This window comes from Barbus barbus (genome assembly GCF_936440315.1).
Source record: "Barbus barbus genome assembly, chromosome: 45".
NCBI lineage: Eukaryota > Metazoa > Chordata > Actinopteri > Cypriniformes > Cyprinidae > Barbus > Barbus barbus.
This window is the reverse complement of record NC_136723.1, coordinates 16,600,980-16,626,252: the sequence shown is the minus strand read 5'-3', so window position 1 is coordinate 16,626,252 and position 25,273 is coordinate 16,600,980. Positions and strand designations below refer to the sequence as shown.

General features: G+C 39.0%; 2 protein-coding genes across 3 annotated transcripts; one reads left to right on the top strand and one right to left on the bottom strand.

Moving 5' to 3' along the window:
- Positions 1 to 1,032: 1,032 nt before the first annotated feature.
- LOC306864471 (stAR-related lipid transfer protein 7, mitochondrial-like) lies at positions 1,033 to 8,217 on the bottom strand. The gene is made up of 8 exons (XM_079408497.1): positions 6,927 to 8,217; positions 6,405 to 6,565; positions 6,158 to 6,207; positions 5,094 to 5,204; positions 4,576 to 4,658; positions 4,372 to 4,471; positions 4,202 to 4,286; positions 1,033 to 3,465 (listed from the first exon to the last, which is right to left on the bottom strand). Exons 1-8 carry the CDS (start codon positions 7,373 to 7,375, stop codon positions 3,302 to 3,304), a joined length of 1,203 nt encoding a protein of 400 aa, XP_079264623.1. The 5' UTR covers positions 7,376 to 8,217; the 3' UTR covers positions 1,033 to 3,301.
- A 2,028-nt stretch (positions 8,218 to 10,245) lies between these two features.
- On the top strand, positions 10,246 to 24,647 carry LOC306864469 (sodium-dependent phosphate transporter 1-B-like). 2 transcript variants are annotated; one of them, XM_079408495.1, is made up of 11 exons: positions 10,246 to 10,547; positions 11,423 to 12,166; positions 12,274 to 12,414; positions 12,534 to 12,619; positions 12,734 to 12,830; positions 19,302 to 19,421; positions 21,100 to 21,321; positions 21,415 to 21,961; positions 22,065 to 22,250; positions 22,352 to 22,436; positions 22,713 to 24,647. In XM_079408495.1, exons 2-11 carry the CDS (start codon positions 11,824 to 11,826, stop codon positions 22,866 to 22,868), a joined length of 1,983 nt encoding a protein of 660 aa, XP_079264621.1. In that variant the 5' UTR covers positions 10,246 to 10,547; positions 11,423 to 11,823; the 3' UTR covers positions 22,869 to 24,647. The 2 variants fall into 2 exon arrangements, with proteins under 2 accessions (XP_079264621.1, XP_079264620.1); XM_079408494.1 differs by having other exon boundaries at positions 21,412 to 21,961.
- Positions 24,648 to 25,273: the final 626 nt, after the last annotated feature.

Below are 25,273 nucleotides of genomic sequence, written 5' to 3'. Positions count from 1 at the left end.
TTAAGAAAGAAGAAAGCTGTAACCACCATAAACATAGACACATGTACCCAACCCCCAAAATTCAGAGTAGTCCTCAATCCACACAGGGTTAGTTTGTAATCGGTTTTTTCATCATTTTCACAAGTGGCATTAAAGTTATGGAAAATCCAAGTCCAGTTGCATTCTTATTCATCATAAGAAACTGTGTAGACAAATTCTGCACATCAGCAACCATTTTCACTACTGGAACATAAATATCTGGCTATAAGACAAAAAGACTTTAGTAATGTAAGCCTTGCTTGAGTAAATGCAATCTTAGATGCAGTCGGGAGGTCATGATGATGGGTGGAGCTCACTACGGAGCGGCACTTACAGTCAATCTCTAGATGGATGAACCACTCCGTTTTACCGTTGGAGATCATGTTAGGTTGCACTGCTCAGCTCCAGTCATTTTCGAAGCAATAGACTCCTCTTGAATATTGTGTAATCTGTTTGCCTGTGCACAAGTGTTTTATTTATTGAATCTTTGGAGATTCAACCTTTTCACTGAGACCAGCTAACATTTTAGAATTATTTATAGCACCTTATGAAGATTTTGAGCAATTAACTGATTCAATGAGCAGTTTAAAAAAGATGCATAACCATAAAATGGATGAATGAATCTCTAACTATGAATGTTATCAATCAATAAATGCTATACAAGTCCAGCCAATGAAAATGCACTGTAATTGAAGTACAATCATGACTACCATTATGTATTCCATCACTGTATACACATACTCAAGTCAGTGGTCTAGGTGTGAGGTGCATACTGAACAAGAACAGCAGTAACATACAAAACTTGACTTGTACGTTTACTTTTAAAAGAGATCCTCAGCAGAGTTTGCATGCTGGCACAATGCTCGAACCGACGCTTTGCTATAATTTAGGTTAGCAGCTTATTTAGAACACTAACCTTCAACATGAGCAATGATAATACTGGTAATATTTAGAAAACACCATTAATAATGCATATCTAGACTATGAAATAAATGCAATCTATGAAATTTTATTGGACTTAAACATTTATTTTGCTGTTCCCAGAAGTGGTTGCATATGATGATTAGAAGCTTTTAAACCATCAGATTTACTGACCTGTTTTTGAAGGTCACAGACTTCATACTATGCCTACATTAATGGAAATGAAACAAGACTCAGAAATTAGTTCATATAATTTTACTGTCACCAATTAATGAATTAGGTGGTTCATTTTCACAAAGCAAAAAACAAACTCTCATGCTTCTGGCGTCTCAATCATTCATACATACACTATTTCACTTGAGATTACAGTAGAACACTTCTAGGTTAGATATTAGAAAAAGTGAAAATGCTATCAAGCGCATTAAACCGCAGTTGGGTTTTAATCATGATGCTTTGACTCAAATCATAAGCGGAGTATTGTCAAACACCAAGAAAATTCACTTTTTTAGTATATTAGTGAATATCTGAGATTTCAATGTGATGTTTAAATGAAATGACAGAAAACACTGAATGTGCTCAACAACCATATTAAGAATGGGTGGAAAGTAATGTAAATATACTGGGAATAAATTAACACTTATTTTTGGTAATGACACTGGGATATTTGTATTTATATGCATTAAAGAGCAAAAAAAGTGTAGGTATGCTCTGTTAGCAGACTACGTCATTTCAACCAGGACCGCAACTTTTTTTTTTTTATCTGAAACCGGTCCAAATCAAAACTATCTATGGTCATCGACAACATGCCACAAATGTTGTCAGTTGAGCATAACATCTATAAACCTAGAATATTCCTTAATAACAAGAACTTTCTAAATACCCCTTGACTGACCACTGTGAACAATAATTTTAAACATGAAACAAAATCATAAAAAACCATGATCGCTATAGCCTTAAAACACTTTTTTTTTAACAAAAAGAGTACTGGGATGTAAACAGGGCAGTGCTATCTACGTGATAAACATACACAAATACATTTAGGCCACGTCTTTTTATGAACCTTAACAAAATGGAGCGACAAAAAAGGAGGAATTAATTTCATATGGAACAAAAGTAAATAGGACTCTGATGTTTACTTACACCTTCAATAAAGAGCAGATATTCAAAACAGAAACTCACATGGTTGATTATACAGATGTCATAGTCAACTAACTCAACAGTGCATCTTTGAGACCATTCACATTTGAAGTGCAACAATTTTTTTTAAATTATGCCTGTTTAGTTACAAATCATGTATATTAGTTAATGAAGTCATGCCCTTATCAAGTGCTAACCTTATTCAAACAGAGGACATCTGGATATCATAAACGTGTATACATTTGCACACATCCACCAAATAAAATCTGACCTTGGGATTTGAAAGATCCGTTTTCATTTTAAATGTTTCTCTGCAGAGACTATATATAAACAAGTGTAATCTGCATCAACAAGCCAAGTCTGACTGTACCAATTAATTAATTTTTTTTTTTTACTTTTTTGAAGTATAAACATGTACAGTATAACACAGACAATCCTATCAGAGTGGATTCCCAATCACAAAAAAAAAAAACAATCCCCAATTTTTTTGCACTGGCACAAAATCCATCCTGCAGCGCGTTTGTATGCTTACATTTGCACCGTCCTTCCACTTTCATTACAACATCAAATCACAGTGTCCTCATTTGCTTGAGTAGAAATGATGTTTTACACTTCAAACTGCCCTCTAGAGCGCAAGAGAAAGCCAAGCCTGGTCATGAGGATGCTGCGGTTTGCATAAGACACAGTTTTGGTAATCCTGTGAAGGCTGTTTGGGTTTTACAGGCAGTGAACATTCACACGGTAAATGAGGACGATCTGGTTCTGCTGAGAGCAGTTCATCAGCATAAACTGGAAAAAAGAACCACAAAGTGGAAAAGTGGCTTTGCGCACAAACGGCTTCCTGTAGTTGAACCTTGTGGGCCGTTTGCATGTTTTCCTGTTGTTTTTCAGCATCTCAACAGCATGATCGATTCTGATGATTGTGATGTTAATGTGGAGTGAAAAACTGCTTTGGCAGGAGAATCTACAATTAATAAATTACATTATTTTGGCTCATCTCAGCAGATGTACCAAAACAGGAAGAGGAAGCAAACTAACAGCAAACAAAATGAGGGATGTGAGCGCTCAGAATGACAAGCTAGTACAGGACTTGTCAATGGCATAGATGAATTTTGGGAATAGATGGTTCGGATTTCTTTGTGGCTTCAATTAATGACCCCATAAGTGAAAAATGCTCTGTTCTGGGTCATTTTACCACTGTATATCAATCGCTGTGGCCAGACGCTCAGGCGTAGATCTGATTCGGGCCTCCGGTGTGAGCGTTGTCAGCTAGTCGTTCTTGGGTGGGTTGGGTAGGTTTTACAATGCTGACGTAGTCGTGGACACCGACGTCCATGTTTTTAGCTCTGAGAGCAGCGGTGTGAAGCTTCTCCAGGAAGTCTGGCATGCCTGTGAGACAGAGAGGAAGTGAAATCTGAGTGAACAGGTGTCAAGAAACAGCAGCTGCAGAAAGGGCAGATTTCAAGGACAACTCGCATGATGGCAGCCAATTCATCTGTGAAATTCCCAACTGTGATACTAACATGAGTACAGTTACATTGAACAATAATGACTGTCCAATTGGAAACACACATACTCGGAGAGATCCTAATTATGAAAATATTGTGTCTAAAGAACCTGTTTACATTGTCTACAAAAATAGAAATATCATTACAATTTAAAATAACTTCTCTATTATTATTCGAAATTTATTACGTTAATTTTCAGCATCATTGCTCCAGTCTCAAGAGTCACGTGATCCATCAGAAATCATTATAATATGCTCATTTGCTGCTCAAGAAACATTTTGTATTATCATCATGTTGAAAACAGTTGTTTTTTCATATTTTTGTGGAAACCGTGACACATTTTTCATGACCCTTTGATAAATCGAAAGTTCAAAAGAACAGAATAAAAAAAACTTGTTACATTATAAATATCTTCACTGTCACTTTTGATCAATTTAATGCGTCCTTCACATTTATGTCCTGTAAATTCTCTCAATTCCCTCATATCAGCACTGCCAGATCATTTTTGACCCTGGATCCAACCCACTAAAAAAAAAACTCTCAATGAATGTTTTTACAGTCCAAATAGGGGCACATATTACAAAACAAAATGTGAGTGCATAAGACAGAGGGCTCACCACTAGACACCATCCAGCTGACGCAATAGCGAGGGAAGACCGTCTGGGGATCATCACTGTAAGTCAGCAGGTAATCAAAGCCATTCTGTTGAGACAAGATAACTAGCTTAAGACTGCAAATTAAGACCAACCGCAGACAGACTGACACACAGGAGATTCCCTATTCTCACCTCGTCAAATGACCTGTGTGGGCGAATGACCATCTTGGACTGGTAAGAATGAACTCGGACAAACTCCTGGGTTTCTGGCACAATGGGGTGTCTGACGGCTCTGATCGGAGAAAGGCACACTTAATATAAAGGACACACTTCAACCAATTAACACTAATTTAAAATGTCACTAAATAACGCCTATAAAATGGCAACAACAGTTACCTGGAGACTAAGACCATTAAGTTGTTCTCCATGTCAACATGATAACGGCGCACGTAGACATAGTCTCTGGAGTACATAGGATACTGCACAGGAAAGGTCAACAAATTATAACATCAATGGCTATTAAACAGCACTGTACATACTAACAGACATGTATAAGTACCTGTTAAGAATGTACATTTTTTCTAAATATAAATACTTATGTAAAATACTGTTTACTTAATTTAAGCATGCAAAGCGACTGGCTTAAAAATCTAAGGTCAACCTATTAGGATTTTGAAGTTTTGTAACTTCTTAATCAAGGAATTCTTTAACAATGCAAATTATTCCAAAATGGCAGACTGATGAAACAGGAAAGAAAGAAGATTAAGCTTAAAGGCTTTTAAATCTTCAGTCAACTAGTACTAGATTACACTTCTGTTAATTCGACTAGGGCCCACTCACTGCCCATTGCAAAAATCACAAGGATATTTTCTTGTTATGACAGCATGCAGAAGAGTACTTGTTTCAGAGCTTACTGGAAAATGCGTTGCCCAATGAATGACCTCGGTGCCTGTGTTGATGTCCCTGTCCACCACGTCCAGTTTGATAACCAGCTCGTCCCACTTCTTTCTGTACTCTGTGTCCAACTGGAGTAAAGGGAAATATTTGGTAGAGTCTAAATATAACATTCAAATACCAACAGCAGATGCCAGCCACATGCATACATCAAGTTAAGCCCAAATCGTGTAACTAGGTTGCCAACTCTCGCATTTGGCGTGAAACACAGATGCTGTCCCAGGTCACCACACAGCCAGTAACAAGATGCATTTGAATGATGCTTTCTCCAGTGCATAACTTAGATTTTACCATTTTATTCTTTATTCTGTAAACATTGTGAGTCACATGCATATTCCCACTGTGTGAAATAGTCACAAGATCAAGTACATGCAGGTCGTGTTAAACTTCAAAGATGTGGATGTATGCATACCAGATAGGAGTGCAAGAGAATAAAGAAAGCAATCATTTAGAATAAATAATTTAAAATATTATGATTTTCACCAAATATTTGTTGCTGAACATCAAATTTATATAAAGGAAGTACATGTATAGGAACAGTAACTAATGAAATCTTATAAGAGTCCCCTACATTTACAGGAGAAATAACGACAGTGACATGTTATTCATGTGTTCAGAAGAGTAAATGTGTGCCTGCAGAACATCTGACCACTGACCTGTTAAAACTGTTTGTTTTTTCTTGATTATGTATAATTTAGTGATTTCAAATGGTCTTGCTTGCTTCTCAAGATATACTAGGAAGGTAAACAGCACACAACTGAGTGTTGAAAAGTTTCTTTAAAATAAAACAGTGCATCCTGTAGAAAATTAACCTTAATTATAAAGATGAAACTAAAAATGAAAGGTTGCATCCTCAACCTCATTTAGGTGCCTGTGACTGGTTCAGACCATATCATCAAAATCTCACTCAGCCAGGTAACCAAAGTTGGCAACTCTGCATGCAAGGCTACGGAAGCTTGAACGGATGTACTTTTACTTTGTCTTGCTGTAATAATTGGAGTTTAATATTAACTCTATTTAGTACCTGAACATTGAAGAATTGCCGGGGTGTGACGTCTGTATATGAACCAAACACTGTAAAGAGAGAACCAGTCATGTAAACCCATTGTTTGAACAGGACTGGACAAACAGTCACTATGATGATCAGTTAAATTTGATATGAAGGGGTCCTTCAAAGTGCATGTGCCATGCAAAGATACCCTTTTCACAAAGCCAAATTTATTACTAATGAAAGACACAATAAATACATGCTATTATAATTTTAAAAGTACCTCTGTATTCAAAAAGATGGCTACCCTGGATGGGTCTCCTCCAAACTCTTAAGCTTTTCTTCTCCACAACCACCTCCCAGCTTGGATCTGCATGCACGGCTATCTTTGGGTTCACATTCTGGCTTCTTACCGACTCCAGTGCCTGCAGCTCCCATGCACACCTAAAGCACAAATTCAAACAAGTTGCATTAAACACAAATGCATAAACAAGAATATAAATGGATACCAAATGTGTTAAAAATAAATTCAAATAACATTTGGCTAAATTGCGCCTCTCCTCTCATCAAAACCACGCCCTCTAACAGCCAATCCGACGTCATAACAACTGAATGTGAAAAGTAATTGACAGCTAGAGAGCGTTTCTGACTGGTTAACAGAAGAGAGAGGCGCTCCACTATAACTATCTGACTTGCACAGCTAAGGCCCGTTTCACAGTAAACGCTTAATATCAGATAATAGCGGTGTCTTATTTCCGAAATTACAAATAGCACCATATAAACAGTCCAGAGGTGAGGGAAGTACCTTCTCAGCTCATCATCTCCAATCTTCTCATCTTCCCACATGAAGACCCCAGCCAGTGCAGCTATGAGTTTTCCAGTGGGGGCGTGTATGCTCTGCAGGCGCCGCCATATGTTGCCCACGAGTGTCCACCTGCTCCTCTCAGAGTACAGGTTTGAGTACAGCTCTCCTATCTGAAGGGCCCTTCTCAGCCTCTGGCCCGTCACAAAACTACAATGGTTGACGAATATAGACAACAGTCTCTCCTTCTTTTTGTCGGAGGCCAGCTTGTTCGTTCCCCTTCCTGCTTTTTGGATCCATGACAGCAGCAGGCCCACGCGCTCACCCAGCCACGACAAACTCCACGATTTGCTATTTATCGCACCATTTTGTTTAAAAGTGCTAAAGCTTTGCAGTCGGACAGCTCTGGCCCCTATATTGCACACGGGCCAATGCTGGACGGAGGGGATCATCTTTGTTTCTAGAACCACGACTCGACGATTTCTAAATTTGACTTTGAAGTGCCCTTTAACGCGCCTTGAATTAGCTTAAAAACAAAGATTTACTATACAAAAAAATAGCTCCCATGTATTGATAGGACTGAGACAATGTCAAGTTGACATGCACTAGCGATTATCTTGCAAAATAGTTAACGACAGGTTTTAATGGACAACTAAAATGCACGAGAGCATAATCACTTATTTTTTCGTATTATCATAATGTTATGAGACGCTATCATAGAAATTTATAAGATAAATAAACAGTTTGACATTTGCGAACAACTGCTGTAACGTTAGCTTAGTCAACATTCAATGACATGCGACCGCGAGCAAATTGCGATTAAATCAACGAAAACAACTCGAATGTTCTCAACAGTATGTCATACCCGGTATTTTATGACAGCTAAATTGATTTTCGTATTCCTATTGTTAAATTAATCTTACTTTATCCTCCTGCGTTAGCTTCATACCCTCACACCTCTACAGCGGAATGCGAGTTGCTTTGCGTCAAACGTGACTGTTGACAACGCCCTTTTTTATTTTTGACGAGAATCTATTGGCTGTTTCTTACGTCGAGGATTCTAATAGGCTAATAAGGCTGTCTGTCTTCGTTGGTCGCCACCCTGGATCAACCAGCAAGTTGACATGATGGTCTCACCTTACGTCAACCCATGGTAAAGGTCCTCTACTACAACTACAGATTTACCACGTGTCTACTCCGTGCTGTAAGGATGAAAATGACGAACCTCTTATCTATCCAGATATATTGATCCCATTCAAATATGTGACCCTAGACCACAAAACCAGTCACAAGGGTCATTTTTTCAAAATTTAGATTTATACATACTCTGAAAGCTGAATAAATAAGCATATTGATGTATGGTTTGTTATGATAGGACAATATTTGGCCGAGATACAACTATTTGAACATTTGGAATCTGAGAGTGCAAAAAATAAAAATATTCAGGAAATCGCCTTTAAAGTTGTACAAATGAAGTTCTTAGCAATGCATATTCCTAAACAAAAAATAAGTTTTGATATATTTACAGGAGGACATTTACAACATATCTTCATGGAACATGATCTTTACTTAATGTCCTAATGATTTTTGGCATAAAAGAACAATCTATCATTTTGACCCATACAATGTAGTTTTGGCCATTGTTACAAATATACCCAGCAACTTAAGACTGGTTTTGTGGTCCAGGGTCACATATTGATTCCTGTCTTTATTAGTTTAAATGGGCAATAAATGTCCTATCCAGTGTTGGGCAGTAACTAGTTAATAGTAATTGGGTACAGTAATATTACTTTTTGCATAACTAGTAGTGTAACTAATTACCAATAAGATTTCAGTAATAATATTATTATTTAGTTACTTTTGATGCCCAGACACCTACTGATTTGAAGTCCAACAATCTAATAATTCCTAGATTTATATTCATAATTTGCATGGCTTGCACAGGCACATGAAGTCACCAGTGAAGCAGGCAAATTGGAATTGGCATTATTTTGTCAGGAGAAAAGATTATCTGTAAGTTGTGGCATTACTTTACTCTGGCATTACATGGCTTGCCCCACATCCCTCTGATCCTGATATAAATTGTATTACTAGGATTAAAAATCTTTTTAGAAACTGAAACATTTTCTTGTGAACTTATGATTTCTTTTGATAAAACACATTATGAAATATAATCGTAGATGGGTAACAGAGAAATTATAACTACAATTAACGTCAAGCTACACAATAAGAATAATACAGTACTTTTACTTAAACGTTACTATCAATCACTATTGAGCATTTGTAATAACTTCCGACTTCGATCTAGTGTGGATTTTGGTGAAATGAGGCAGAAATATATTGTTAGTAACATTTTAGAGGTATATTGTGAGGAAGATATGCAATTACAACTTCTGTGGAGCGTGAAAGAAAAGTAATGTAACTAGTGTAACTAATTAATGTTTTCAGGAAGTAATAAGTAACTTAATAGTATTACTTTTGAAAGGAGTAACTAGTAATGAGTGTTAAATCACATTTTTTGAGTAACTATCCTAAGACTGGTCCTATCCGAAGCACATAAATCCTTTGCTCCTGAAGGGAGAACTCCATAGAAATCACTTTTTTTTTCTTTCTTGTTTTTTTGGCCAAATGGTGGAGTTATAGCACAGCTTTCAGGAATTGAAGCGTCACCTTCATAGAGTTTCATCTCAATCTATCCCATGACTTCCGATAACCCATGAGAGGAACTGGAGAAAATTAGAGTCACAGGGGATACAAATACGGGAAACAAGAAACGCCTTTGAAATATGACAGTAGAGCACATGACTATTAATAGTCACCAACAGACACCAATTTAGTTTCAGGACAACAATTAAGTTTTATCTATATAAATACACAATGACTGTACTTTGTGCCATTCTTTAATAATTAAGAGACTGTATTAAAGAAACCGACTCGATTTAGATATTTGTGAACACATTTCTGAACATAGGCCTATATCTGTGCTCCTTTTCGAAATCTTTTTTATATAGTCATGTTTTACTTCTTACAGGTCAGAGAAAATAAATACCAAATCAATTACGAAATTCCAAAAAAATGACTAAATAACTTTTTACAAAAAGAGCATTCTTATATAGCATCTGAAGTGAAGCATCTGTGGGGTAGATGCTGTGTGAATTCTTACATGAATATTTGAAATTTTCAGGTTATATAGTTACAGAGTAGTAGTAATGGTCTACAAGTCTAAGGTTAAGTAAATAGTTGTTTTTTTACTGCCATCGCCAAATAAGGTTAGAGGGCGGGGTTTGCCCTTGACGTCATTATCGACCGAAGACAGTCCCGCCCTCTCAGGCGGATGATATATGTCTTGCGTGGACAAGCAGGAACTCATCGTCTGGAGCCGGTTCAAAGCGGTTTATTGCGAATTTTTCATTGACTCAAGAGCTGAAAACAACCAGCAGTGTCTTGTTTGTAGCCTTAAGCTTTGAATTTACTTATTTATCAGACGTTAGTGCTTAGGAAAGAGCGAGAGCATTTACTGTGTTTTACCCCGCGCGCGCGGAAAGCGTCTACGGGAAGTTGACTGGGCGGGATACATTGTCAAAGATATCTAAATCGACATTTATCGACGGTTTTCTTTGAGTGGTGAGTAAAAAAAAATTTTTTTTTCTTTATTCTAGTTGTCAGTGAGTGATATTTGTCTTACTTTCTCGTCACGTTTTTCCTTTGGCTAATTTGAACGGTTAGAATGAGCGCGAGCTCGTGGCTTTGTCAGCTGACTCGCTGAAAACAATGCCAAGGTCTCTTTACGGTTAGTTAACAACACCGTGTCACTGATATATGTTTATAAGACACATTTTGGGTTATTTTGGTATTTTAATAAAACCATTCTGATTAATAACGTTATATTAGCTGTTAGCGGGTGTGAATGAATGACGACACGTGTAACGTAACGTTAACGTTAGTACGGAGCCGGTGCACAGAAAAGGTGGAAATCGCCCTAAAAAGCCCTACAAAATTTCTATATTGAAATAGTGTAAGATTTTATTTTTACATTAATATCAACGAATTGTAACTGCTTAAAGCGGTCGTTTTTATGGTTATTTTCGAGTAATTCGCTTCCTCAAGCTAACCTTAGCGAGGAAGTGCGTGTCCAGCGCGAGCGGGGAGAACTGGCTCAAACAGCCCTAGAGTGACAGTCAACCGCATTTCATCATTTATTTTCTGCGTTTCTTTGCCAATAAAGGCTGCATTGCAGGAATGATCTGGAAAGCCACATGACCCTGATGCGCTGACGGCTCAATTTGAATAGTAGTTGCTGTTTGTTGTCACAGAGCTTAAAATATTAATAAAAGCTTTGCCTTCTCGGGCTTGTAAAACAAAGTGGACCGATTGACTTTCATCACTGTTTTTACTGATAGTACTGTTTTAGTGTGTAATAGACTTGTCCAAATGCTGGCCCCTCTGCAGTGAAATTGTTACATAACACGGGAACCTTTCCACTTTCTCTTTTTTTTCAGGAATGAGCTACCATTCACCCACAGTGTCTGTTGCACAATGGATGTCCTCTCTGTCTGCCTAATTGCCCAAGCCAAAACAAACTGTAACAGATCTGGTCTATTCAGAGGATAGCAATAAGCCCTCACTCCACCCTCTCCCTTAACGTTACACATCAGTTTAGAGCAGAGCAGTGCAGATTCTCTGGTGTCTGGATTGCTTTGATTTGCTGGTTTAGCGAAGGGGCGAAGGTAGGTCTGAGGCAGAAAACAGATTTAGAAACGCTAGTACCTCAATTATCTGGGGATTAAAATATCCAGTGTGCTGCTGCTTAAATTATTTATATATATATTTGGTTCAGTTCCCTGTAAGATTGTGAAGTTTTAGTTTTTTCCCTGTATAACTTGAAAACCATCTACGCACAATGGTGTCGACAACTCTGGCCACGGTAACAATTTTGACCACCCTTGCTACTCAAGTGGCTCTGACAGATTATCTATGGCTCCTAATCTTAGGCTTTATCATAGCATTTATCCTGGCCTTTTCGGTGGGTGCTAATGACGTTGCCAACTCGTTTGGTACGGCAGTGGGATCAGGTGTAGTTACCCTTAAGCAGGCCTGTATTCTTGCTACTGTCTTTGAGACACTGGGCTCTGTGCTGCTTGGAGCCAAGGTCAGCGAGACCATCCGCAATGGCATAATCGACGTGACTATGTACAATGGCACAGAGCACGTGTTGATGGCTGGATCCGTCAGCGCTATGTTTGGTGAGTAGTTTATGAAGCTTACTACTCGTTTGTCAAATATTAATGAATTTTTTTTTAAACATGAAAAATTGAGGTTTCTCTAAGTTTCTCATTTCACTGCCCTTCAGGCTCTGCTGTTTGGCAGTTGTTTGCTTCTTTTCTGAAGCTTCCTATTTCTGGCACCCATTGCATTGTGGGAGCTACCATTGGCTTTTCACTCGTCGCCAAAGGTCAGCAGGGCGTCAAATGGCTGGAGATTCTTAGAATTGGTGAGTCAACTGCATTCACAAGGACGATCCGTTTGTAGTTGCACTTGTATAATTATTCCTGTTGTCAAGAAACTGGAGATGTTTGTTTCCTAACGTGTCATTGTTCTTTGTTCACTTAGTTGCTTCTTGGTTCCTCTCACCTCTCCTCTCTGGCATCATGTCTGCCGTTCTTTTCTACTTTGTTCGCATGTTCATCCTGCTAAAGGTAAATAAAATGATCTTATCTTTAAACTTGGTTTTCTTTGAATGTAGAAGAATATTATATAAGGTCATGCCAAAGCTGGGTGTTGGCTAAGAGTCTGTACTTTGTCCTTTGCAGAAAGATCCAGTGCCCAATGGTTTGAGGGCCCTGCCTTTCTTCTACGCTATTACAATGGGAATCAACCTGTTCTCCATCATGTTTACTGGAGCACCGAGTGAGTATTGCTCTATGTCTGCCTTTTGCATGCCCATTAACACCCAAAGCAGATACCCAGACTCTGCCAGACACCGTGCTTACGGCAAAGCAATGTTTAACCAGTGGGCTCTGGAGAACTCAGTGGAGCACTCATGACACGGACATGTGGTGCCTGTATTCATGACCTCAGTCAGTGTTTGTTCCTTCTCCATCATAGGAGAGAAAAAAACCCCCAGTGGAATAAAGAATTCATGCCCATCAAAAAGAACCGTCAGCCACAGTAGAGAAAGCGCCATGTTTTTGAGTGCCGTTAACTGTTGAGCTCTAAATACTTTTGCCTTTTGAATTTGAAACCATATTAAATGAGCAACCTTTGCTCCTTTTTGTTTTCTCTTACCCACAGTTCAATTCAAGAAGTCAACTGGCCTGGGCCGTTAAATGAAGGCTTCAGGCCAGAGTATGACACAATATGCACCCTCGGAGTGTGTACACGTATGCACTCCCAGGCGGGTGCACTTTATGTAGGCACAGCAAGGTGCAGCATACACGCATTCACATAGCAGCACGCATATATTCTGTCTTAATGCACCATGTAGGGCTTAAGGGATTGTATTTTTTTTTTATTATTATTAATATTTGGACAGTCTATAAGTAAGTTAGTTATGGGAAGTCTTTAAGTTAAGTTATAAAGTCTTAAATATTAAAGTAAGATTAAGTTTAATTGCTACAAAACCTTTTGACTTAATGTTAAATGCTTAGTCAATTCAGATAATGTGTAGTGGTTTTCATCTGACACACTGAGCACAGTTTCTAATGATCTTAAAGATTAATAGTCTCAAAATTAAAAGGCTGTCCTCTAGAGCCCATTTAATCATTCCTGTCTCACTTCAGGACTCTTAATTAATCAGAATGAGGTTTCTCTTCATCCAAATTCATCAGCTGACACGCACGTCCTGTGAGTTGTTTCAGCACACCAGGTCAAGAACATGTATCCTCACAATTTCCCACACCAATTCAGGTCAACAAAGTTGGCCATAGTCAAAACATCTTAACATAAGCTTATCCTGATCTTTGACCACACTTAGCGACGTTGTCATGTCATCTGATGTTGGATTAGCTTTAAAGGAACCACATCACCAGACATAGTCCCTTCACTCCTCCCACTCTCAGCCTGTTTAAGGCAGTTCACTCAGGTTCAGTTAATCCAGAGCGTCTCTCAGGACAGGACAATACCAGCACTCGCCGTTGAGAGGTATGTGGCATGCCATGAATTGTTGATCGACCTCCTTTGTCTTCTGAAGGGAACTGAACGCAGGCACACATGCCCTATAAAATTTCAGTCAGTATATAACTAGGTGGAGTTTCCTTGAAGCGGTGCGTCTGCACTGGTACTTGGAACACCTTGTTTTTCTGGTTTTGTTTTAACCGTTTGTGCAGTATGAGGGTAACAAAACATTCCAACTCACAGTACAAAAAGTTTAATCCTTTTAAACTGCTTTGGCATGTGAAATGGAAGTGTGAATATGCTCATCAAGTCAGGGATCCCTTTCTAATAACCCCCTTTCCCAAACATGGTGCCTCTCAACACTTTGTTAATCATGTGCTGTAACCCACCCACGCCCCCAGTGTCAGCACACAGATGTACTGTCATTTAGCAACTACAAAGTCTGGAAAGTTCTCCCCATGCAAAATACAGATGACGCACCTCTTTCTCTTTTTAATACCAGCAGCCCTCAGCATGAGACCTTAGTAGGCAAACAATTATTTGTTTGTTCTCCTCTCTTCTGTTTAGTTAGTCAACTAGTTTTCAAAATAACTTCTCTCCATAAACAACATGACTTTTACCCAGATTTTTTTTCTCGAAGAGTTTATACTAGTTGCCAGAAGTCAAGGCTAGTCTGCAGATTTTGGGCAGGTATAGTTGCCATATTTCCCAGAAAAACACACAGTGCATGATGGGCACAGACTTCAGACTGATTCTATGCAGTCAGAGGAGATCAAACTTGTTTAGAATTTTGAGCCGACTTTAGAATACATCTGCATCTCCTAGCAACAAGGCATGTGTTTCTGCATTAGTTTGTTACTTTCATGACTTCTGATAGAATAGTAGTGCGTGAACCTCAGTTACTGTATTATACCAACATTTTTTTTGTAACCATTTGATATATCATCAGGTGCCTGATCCCTAGAGTTTTAAAATCTTTTCTGATTTTTAAAAGTCATGTGTATTCCAGCCTTGTATTACTCATATTCCTAATTTAGGAATAAGGAACATTATGATTGGCTACACCCTCCCGCCCCCAGTACTTCAATGCTCGTTTTCCTGTCTGCTTCCCCCTTTGGAAAAACGGACAGTGGGGTGTTTTGGTTTCCCTGGGGATATAAAGCAAACACGAAAGACAGCAATAACAGACTTGTGGATTTGAAACCGAATGTTTTTATATTTGGCCAGACTTATTTAGCAGGACTCAACACAGTTTACAGTGTCAAAAAGAACGTTTTGTTTATAGTGCGACTCATTTGTGGGTGCTAGGGGTAAAAAAAAACTGGATGTCTCAACAGACACCAAACAATATTCTGGTGGTGCTACAAAGGTAGAATGTTGTGACAGCATAAAAGTTTATTTCATAATGTCAGGTAATTATCAAAAAATGCTTGGAACTTTTGGAACAGACACGAGGCAGTGAAAGAACCACTAATGGCATAATTGGCATAAACACCAGTGCCCAGCCCACAATGACTCCTAAACCATCATCCAGTCACCAGGATGAGGTATAGTGCTGAATGTGTCTGGAAAAACAACTCATGTTATTGTGTAATAAAGGCCATGGGATAACACATTTTATTGTGAGGTGAGGCAGGAAATGAAACCACTTCCATTCATTCATCCTGCTGCATGTTTGTGGTCTGGCTGCTCCCCTTTTGTGGGGGAGTGTTTATCAGACTATGTTGATGTGAGCATGAATGCATTCCCTGCTTAACTCGCATGCACAGGGCTGCAGTTTTCATACCATGAGCAGGAACCATGCCAGACTGCCATACTGGATTACTGGGCCCTATTCGTTGGCCTTTCTTTTATTTCCATCATTCACCCCTCACCTCCTCTGGCCACACCTGTTCTGTCCCTTTAGATGCTGCTAAGTCATTTGGGTATTGGGAAAGTTCAGCTGTTCCTCCTTCACATACCTCAGTGCTCTATTCAAAGAGAGTGGTGCTCCTTGTGTCTTGTCTTCTGAGATTGAACTAAAGTTGCATAACCAAAGCACGCAGTAGCATAGCATGCCCTGCAGTGTCCTACAGTAGTACGTGCATGTGGCAAGGCATGGGAGTTTATGCCCCACTGCTCCCTGTCCTTATCTCTCAACCTCTCTTTCTGTTTATTTTTCACAGCCCTACTCCAATAAAGCTCTGAATACTTCCAGTACCTTTATTCCACCCCTTTTTGGTCTTGTGAACCTGTTGACGCATTTTATTGTCTGTTTGTAGTTTTGGACCCTGTGGGGAATTTGTAAATGGCCGACTTGAACAGCCAGCACTCTTCCTTGAGCATGCAGCACGCATTCTTCATCAAAGCAGCTAACACCGCAGTCTTGGCTCAGATATAACCTTTCTGCAGGAGTGGTCACACTTTTTTTTCCCCCACACGTCCTCCCAAAGAGGTGGGGGTGATATCTTGCCGCAGTAGGCTTTTAAGGCACCCGAACTTGCTGACCATATGGTACAGCGGCCTTGTGCGCTGTCTTGTCACTGCAACATTTTGCTGTTGTTCATACTCTCATCTCACATGAAGTGTTACGTAAGATGACAGGCCTTGTGCTTGCATTCTGAATGTGACCAAGATATTTGTCACTTGGTTGCAGTGGTTGTTTTGGCTTGCATTTATATGGACTCCTAAACAAGTAGAGCAAGTCAAAAAATTTTTTTTTAAATGCTCTTCACAATAGTCTTATAAAGGCATCTTTACACAGCTGATTTAAGGCTGCTCTGAAGCGGGTCTGTGTCTGCTCAGAATTCAGTTTAAGATGCAATGCCGCATAAAAGCAGACCTAAAATACGCCGGGTCTAACCTACCTCAGTCCCTAGTATCAAAGGTGACGCAACGCTATTTTGATTCAGTGTAGATGAAACGCGAAACAGTGTCGCTCTAAGCAGCGTTGTTGTCATGACAACCCAAAGGATGCCTGTCAGTTCGAACCAAAAACACGTAGCCTACAGTAAGCTTGCTCCATTTGGTTTAGCTAACGTTAATTAAAAAAATTGTCTACCAATAGGGGAAACAACTGGTCCAACAAAGAAGTAAAAGAGCTTCTTTTAATAAGAGCAGAGGAAGAAATTAACTGATAAATTGACGGAACCGTAAGAGACAGTAATGTGTACTGTACTGTTGCTGAGAGACTTCGACTTCATTGTGTGCAGAAAGATAAGAAGCAGTTTACGGCTAAGCTCAAAAGTCTGAAAAAAGTCTGGCGCTATATAACTAATGAATATGTCTTTACGAGAAATATATTTTCACTTAAGTAATAATTTAAGAAAACGAGAGAAACTGTGCAACAAGTAGCCTATGCAGAGTTACGGTTAATTTTTGTACTGCGCGAAAGGAAATCGACGGCAGAAATTTCTTAGGCTTATTTTACTAAAGCACAAAGATTTGTTTTTATTGTGAATGTACACAAATAAAAGCAAACCTTTTACAATTCCGATTATCTTCATGACTAAAAGGAGTAGTTGTTTCACTGTTAGAAGGGGGAAAAAAATCAAGTGATTGCACCAGTGCCGCATGCGCGCGCACAGTTAAGCATTCTACCTTGACAATGCTGCCTGTTCATTATCATAATAAAAAAAACAATCAGTCAAACACACTGCTGGAAAAAAAACGCACTGCTCAGTTTAAATATGCAGTAAAATCTGCGCCGTTAAGCATTATCACCATATTGCCGTGCAGTTATGCAAAACATTTTGTTTTACGTGAATATTGGAACGTGAGTGAAGTAGGCCTACATAAAAGGTAAACAATATTTTGGCATTCAGATACATCGCGAATACAGAAACGTTTGATTGTCAAACGAGAGACCCAACATTGGTTTCAGTTTCGTTTTAGCCTAAATGAATTCGTTTTGATTTGTCATTTTATATAGCTATAGCTTCTTACATTTTAATTCTTGTTCTTTTCTGAATAGCCTACTGTTAATTGAAAGGATTTGTTGTGGAGTGAGGGGGAAGTAAAATAGCCTGGCTATGTTTAGTGTTTATTATAATGTTTGTAATTCGCGTCAGCCTATTTCTGAATGAAATAATAAAATGCTACTTTTTTTTTCTCTAAAATTTTTTTTTATACACGTATCTTATTTTAACCATGCAGCAAACCTTTTAAAATATTTTGATAAATTATTGAAAAAAATAAATAAGTGACTTGTGTAAACGTTTAACTGATTTTATTAATTGGTCAAAATTCTTATCAGTCGGTTAACCGGTTAAAATGAACATCCCAAAGCTGGTTTAAGTTCATTAGCCAAGGACATAAAAGTATCTCGACTAGTCCTAAAATGCTTAACCCCGTTAGTATCACTGTAATTTTGTACCGTTACATTCCTAAAAAACATCTCAAAGACGAGATTTCACCCACACACGATGATCTGGCGACATCTGCAGTCTCCCCTGGAAAGCTAACGCTAGTATAAATTTTCGTTTGTGGTGTCTGCGCCTGAGTGAATTCCTGGCTCTTTGAAACTAATTTTGGCCTCTTTTAATTATGCGGTGATGTTCCCGATGCAGTAATTCATAATTTCTTTCAAGTGTTTTTTCCAATTGGAACAATTTTAACAAAAAGAAAATAGTCAATACCACAGAAGCTAACATTTTGACAAACCGTCCAGCGCACGATACACTGTAGCACATGCAGGAAATATAAATTTAGTCTCGTTACCTTTTAAAATGTTGTGTTTTTATTTATTTTGTTACATTATTTGTTCTTTTTTTATATTTATTTAATTCATAGCATTTGTTTTTGTTAAAACTAATTTTAAAATTATTTTAAAAGGTATGTTTCCCACAATTTTAATTCCTGTGTAAATGCATTTATGCTGCTTCAGAACAGCATTAAACGGTCTGTGTAAATGCACATTTTCGTGGTTTTTATGCCGCTTCAGGTTTGGTTTCTGTGCCGCTTTTGCTGTGTAAAGATGCCTTAACTGAAAATGAAAAATGGGAGCTGCTGGCCTATGTATTATCCTCTGAATATGCATTTCTTTTCCTCTAAAAGCGAGTGCAAGCAACTTTTGGATAAAGTAAATCCATTTATTATGTCTTAATGTTTAACTCCAACACCATTACTAACAACCAGGAGTCCACAATGTCCCTGTTCATTCCCTAATGCTGTTTGTTGATGGTAGCACATTCTGCCTGTTGTCTCAAAAGTACCTTTCCTTTCTTCCCCTCCTCTCCCTCGACACCCCTCTTGGCCCCTTTCCACCTGTGAATGATGGGACTTCAGTGCTGGGCTTTGATAAGCTGCCCTGGTGGGGAGTGCTGCTCATTTCCATCGGCTTGGCCCTGGTCATCGCTATCATCGTTTGGTTTGTTGTCTGCCCTCGGCTCAAGAAGAAGATTGAATGTAAGTATCTGTCTTTAGTCTGTGTTAATTTTAACCATGTAAACCATAAAATGTATGTAATCATTAGCAATAGAACTATGAGTCCTATCCAGTTGCACAGTGTTATTTCCAGAGCACAATTGGGTAGCATAACTGTTGCCAAATAGATTATTGAAAGAAAGATAAAGGGGTGGGGTGCCTCAAGGGTGTGTGTTAGGCCCATTACAAATGTTTTTTTTTTTTAGATTGTACTTAAAAGATTTAACAATGCATCAACTATTTTATATTATTTTATGCACACACACTTAAAATTTGTAGGCCCTATTAAAGTCTGGACAACAATCTGTGGACATGCAAGATTTATTAGCCTTAGGCCAAGTACCAGGTGTTCATTGGGATTGGGGATAATACCCTGCAGATTAAAGATGCTGGCAGTGTACTCCAGTTTTAATCATACTCTTTAAAGGGGTCATTGGATGCCCATTTTCCACAAGTTGATATGATGCTATAGGATCTTAATGAAAAGTCTATAATATTTCTCAATGGTAGTGTAAAAAACTCTTTTTACCTTGTCAAAATCAGCTGTTTTCAGCAAGCAGTTTTTTAGACCATGTTGCTTTAAATGCTAATGAGCTCTGCTGATCCTGCCCCTCTCTTCTGTGGGGTGACAAGTAGACTGTAAACTTCAGCAGCGAAACTGGCTAACTAGTACATTATTAGGAAAGGCGATTTGCAAAGATTAATAAAAAACCCTTATACTAACTTATTCTGTAGATGAAACTGGATCACGAATGAATTGCGCGAACACTCATTTAGGCAGATCAGGGATCGGCGCATTCCCTTCAAAAACAAAAGTAACGTTAATCCTAAACGTCTTCAGTGGCTCAGATGTCAGGAGTAAATGACGACTGCTATATTCATTATTATATCCAACAACAAAACACCTCAATCGCTTAATCTGAGACATTCTTATCGACACAATGGCAGACAACTCACTCGGGGTGGGTTTAAGGTAAAACGGCCTTGTCAATCGCCTAACGTGGGAGTGGCCTGCGCAGAACATCATTCTGACAGGAATCTCAGAACAGCCTGATTTGAGAGAGAGGACTTTAAAAAAACAAACCAAAAAAAAAAAACACTGGTTGGATTTTTATCATTATAGAATATACACACTTATGTTCAAACAACGTATAAAGTGAAATTTGCATCTGATGACCCCTTTAAAGGAATGTTCTGGATTCAATAAAAATTATGCTGTCAACTCTATATGGGGTTTTCTTTGTATAAATTATCCTTTTACTGTATCCTTGCACAAGGCATGCAATAGTACTGGGTTTATTTATAAAGTATTTTAACAGCCTCACCTTGGTTCACGGTAACAGAAGTTTAATGGAAAAAAAACTATAAAATTGAATTAAAATTGATAAAATTATGTAAATTAGTTGTTAATTTAAGTAATGAATAAAAAATAGCCATTTAGAAAAATGTCATGGAAACAATCTTCATTCAGTATTCATTCAGTATATGAGGATGATCATATTTGGGGGTCTGTGGCAACTAAAATATTGAAAGCCCCTGTATTATGATATAAATTAAATTATTTTTTCTGCATAATCTGTCCAGATTAAATGTACTCGTGTTACCTTTTTTAATTTGCTAGCAAGCTTGGAGCTGACCATCTATCTTATTTGATATACAGGTGAAATGAAGTCTTCCAGTCCCTCTAAGAGTCCTCTGATGGAGAAGAGGGAGCTGCATGAAGCTCACAGTCCCATCCTGAAACCTGTCCCTGAGGAGACCAGTGCCATGCCCTCTATCACCCCCTCGGCCCCTCTTTCTGAGGAGCGCAGGGTCACCTTTGACATTGGAGATTCAGATGACGCAGATCAGAAGGACTGCAAAGAGTCAGACATGGGCAGTGGTGAGTCTGTAGCGCCTTGCATGCCAATCATGACACGTTTACTGTTTTTTTTGTTGAAGATCGATCATGTAACTTGACTCTTGTTTTCAGCAGCTCCGAAGACTGCCCATGTTCATTTCACCAACGGGCCCGCTCACATTCCTAGCAATGGTTACTCTCAGTACCACACAGTTCACAAGGACTCCGGCCTCTACAAGGACCTGCTGCACAAACTCCATCTGGCAAAAGTGGGAGACTGCATGGGGGAAGGTGGTGACCGGCCCATCCGCCGCAACAACAGCTACACCTCCTACACCATGGCCATCATCGGCATGCACGGAGACTTCAAGCCCAAAGAAGCTGAATTCCATGCTGTCGAAGATGGAGACAAGGAAAAAGCCTGCACCCAGGAGAGGAAGCGCATCCGCATGGACAGCTACACGAGTTATTGCAACGCAGTGGCGGAGAATGGTGCACCTGAAGGTCTCAGTGATGGTGAGGTTGCTTTGGAGGTTGCCGACGATGATGCTGGGAGTAGCCGTAGTTCTTTGGACGAGGATAGAACCGATGCTGACAGACCTGAAGTGTCAATGCTTTTCCAGTTCCTGCAAATTCTCACTGCCTGTTTTGGTTCCTTTGCTCACGGAGGAAATGATGTCAGGTAATGCAAATGCAATGAACTGCATGGTGCTCAAAATAGATTTAAGAGTGCATTATAGTCTTAAGCACTTGAAGCAATTTAACTAGTTCTCTTTTGCTTTCAGTAACGCAATTGGTCCGCTGGTTGCCCTGTGGCTGGTCTATGAGAGTGGGTCCGTTATATCACATTCATCAACTCCAATCTGGTTGCTGCTGTATGGAGGAGTGGGCATCTGTGTCGGTTTGTGGGTCTGGGGCCGTAGAGTCATCCAAACCATGGGCAAGGACCTGACCCCCATCACCCCGTCTAGGTATAAACACAGTCATGTTGTCACATCAGAAAGCACCTGCTGTACAGAACACAACCTCCCAACTGGCAGACTTCCCTAAACAATGTTTTGTTTAATTTCAGTGGTTTCAGCATCGAGCTTGCCTCAGCGGTCACTGTTGTGGTTGCTTCCAACATTGGTCTTCCAGTTTCCACCACTCACTGCAAGGTAAGATGGGCCTGTATGCAAAACAAACCAATGCAAATCAAGTTCTTCACGTAGGCTATTTACATTTACATTTATCTGATGCTTTTATCCATAGCTACTTACAGTATAATACATGTATATTCAGGCTATACTTTTTTTTTTTTTTTTTTTTTTTGTATCCGTATGCGTGTTCCCTGGGAATTGAACCCACGACCTTTTGCGCTGCTAGCGCAGTGCTGTACCACTGAGCCACAGGAACACATGTTCTATTTGAACATGTTTTTTTTTTGCTTTCAGGTTGGGTCAGTGGTGGCTGTTGGTTGGATGCGCTCCAGGAAGGCAGTGGACTGGCGACTGTTCAGAAACATCTTCATGGCCTGGTTTGTCACTGTGCCCATTTCTGGCCTTATCAGCGCGGCCATCATGGCCCTGTTCACCTACGTCATTCTGTGAGGCCTTGAAAGTCCGCTCTGCCTCCTTCTCTGCTCACGAAGAGCCCCCACCTGCAACCAGGATCCCCAGAGAGAGGTGGAGGGCATATCTCAACCTTCTCTGTCTCTCTCTACCTTCCCCCCTCTGTCATCCTTGTGATGAGTGGGGATGAAAAAGGCCCCTTTCGATAGAGCCTGTGATTCTTGGCTGCATTATTTTTTAGCCTGTATTGATTTGTGTGCGTTGCACCAGGTCACATGCCATAGGCCAGAGAAGAAAATGTCTTCAAAACTAAAATGGTTGCCATTTAAATTCCCTCTTGTACATATGTCAAATCACCTTGTTTTTGGTTTTTATGTAATTATGTACAGAACTAAATTTTTTTTTTAAGGTAAATGAACAATTACAATGCAGTATTAGCCTTCATTTGACATGCATTTTTCATTACTTTCATAATTTTAGTTTCTTAGAGAAGCGGTGTTTTGATGCAAAGAATTCTGGGAAGAGGAATTGAGTTGCATTTTCCTTATGCATTCAGTATGTTAATTTTTCCAATTTTTCCTTAAGCAGGCCTAACTAAACTCAAATAGAGCCTTATGATACCCACATTTTTAGGAGTGTCTTATGAGGGTTGATTAGCAAAGTAAATTAGTTTGCTCACATCATGTTCCTTAATACAATTTCAGTGTCCTTTTCCAGATGTCTTTTAGTTCTTTTGTAGGTTACACTACAAAACAGGCCTCTTGGTAAACTAAACAGTTGTTCTGTTATCATTCTTTTAGTTCTCTTTTCTTCAATGGTTTGCAGAATATCAGATTTTTTTTGGTGTTTTACACCACTGTAATTGAGCTGTTAATATTTGCTCTGCTTTGCCCAGCGTCGAATAACTATAACGGACCAACCTGTGCTTGGAGATGCAGTTTAACATCTCAGCAGCTACTGCAAAGATTCACGCTTTTCCTTAAAGAACAGAAGCGCTCTGCTGTAGTTAGTATGCTCTTGGCGACTCCCGTAAATGCAGTTCGTCCCCCAAATGTTTGCTGTAGACAATTGAACTCCATATGGTGGATTATGGCCCATTGTGCTCAGTTGCCAAGGGTCGCTGTTGTTGCATATGGATGAAGTGTTACTAGGATACCCAAACACTCATTTTACAGTTGTAATACTGGTCAGGGTTACTCCAGCGGCCGAAAGATCATAAGTTAATTATTAAAAATCTTCCCCTGCCAAAATGAATTTGGCAATCATTTGTTTTTAGTCAAGAAACATAACCCTGATGAGCCTCTTCCCTTTTAGAGTATTACAGTAATGCTTTGCTGGGACGCTTGACATCAGAAAGTGAAACAAACTCAGTGGAGTGAAGTTTGTGCTGGATGTGAGACCATTGGCATTCCTGTAAAACTTGACGGATGGTGTAACTCATCTGCTCCAGCCTTCAAAGACCTGCCTCTGTAGTTCTGAGGAATGTATACCAATACAAAAAGTATATGTATATATTTTACAAAGGGTTGCTATCGTAACCCCTATGGCAACAAAAATGACTTGCCCTATTTATTAGGTGTGGGGCAGTGGTGTTAAATGATGGTTTGGACTGAAGGCAGCAGTAGCTCCATCTGCACTGCTGTGATTTGGTTGTAACTTAACACATTTAGACCTTACATAGTTGCTGTAGTTGCCTTAAGGATGTTTCTCTTTGTTTTGTTTTTTTGGTTTTGGTTATTTTTTACCAAAGAGAAAAAGGTGGAGTGTTTTGTTGTCCACTTGGCTTTGGGGATGAAAGAATAAATGTCTTTTCCAGTATCCAGTGTTTGCCTATTGATTTTCAAAGGAAGAAATTTCTTGTTCTTATTAAGAAATTATATTTATAATATAATTCTAACAATAGAGTACAATCAAAATCTATTTCTACAGTATCATATACATGTTTGTATTTATAATGCATTTCTGGTTTAAAAATTTAAAACACTATATTTTGGCCATTAAAATATTGTTGGTATCAGAGGAGACATGCATTTAGCAACAACAATATCAATTTCCCTCAACGATTACAAAAAGCATTTCTTGAGAGTTTGAGTCATTTTCTATATGCAGTAAAACAAGCTTGTCCTCACCAGGTTGTGGGAATTGGGGACAGGCAATGATGCATCTTTGGTCCAAAAATAAGCTGGGACAATGCAGATGATATAAATAAAGCTCAAATGAGCACCCAAGGACTGTAGACGGCGCTGGCCTGGATAACCGTCCTAGTTATATTCTAACACTACCTACATCTGCTACTCAGACTGTTGCCTCTAAGAAGCCATGCAATCATCTATTATTATACCCACCTGCAGCCTGGCATTAATATGAACCCTGGACACCCACCAGTGTTTACAATCTTTATTTGGAAAAAAAAAAGCAGCAGCCATCACAAATTGTGTGAACGG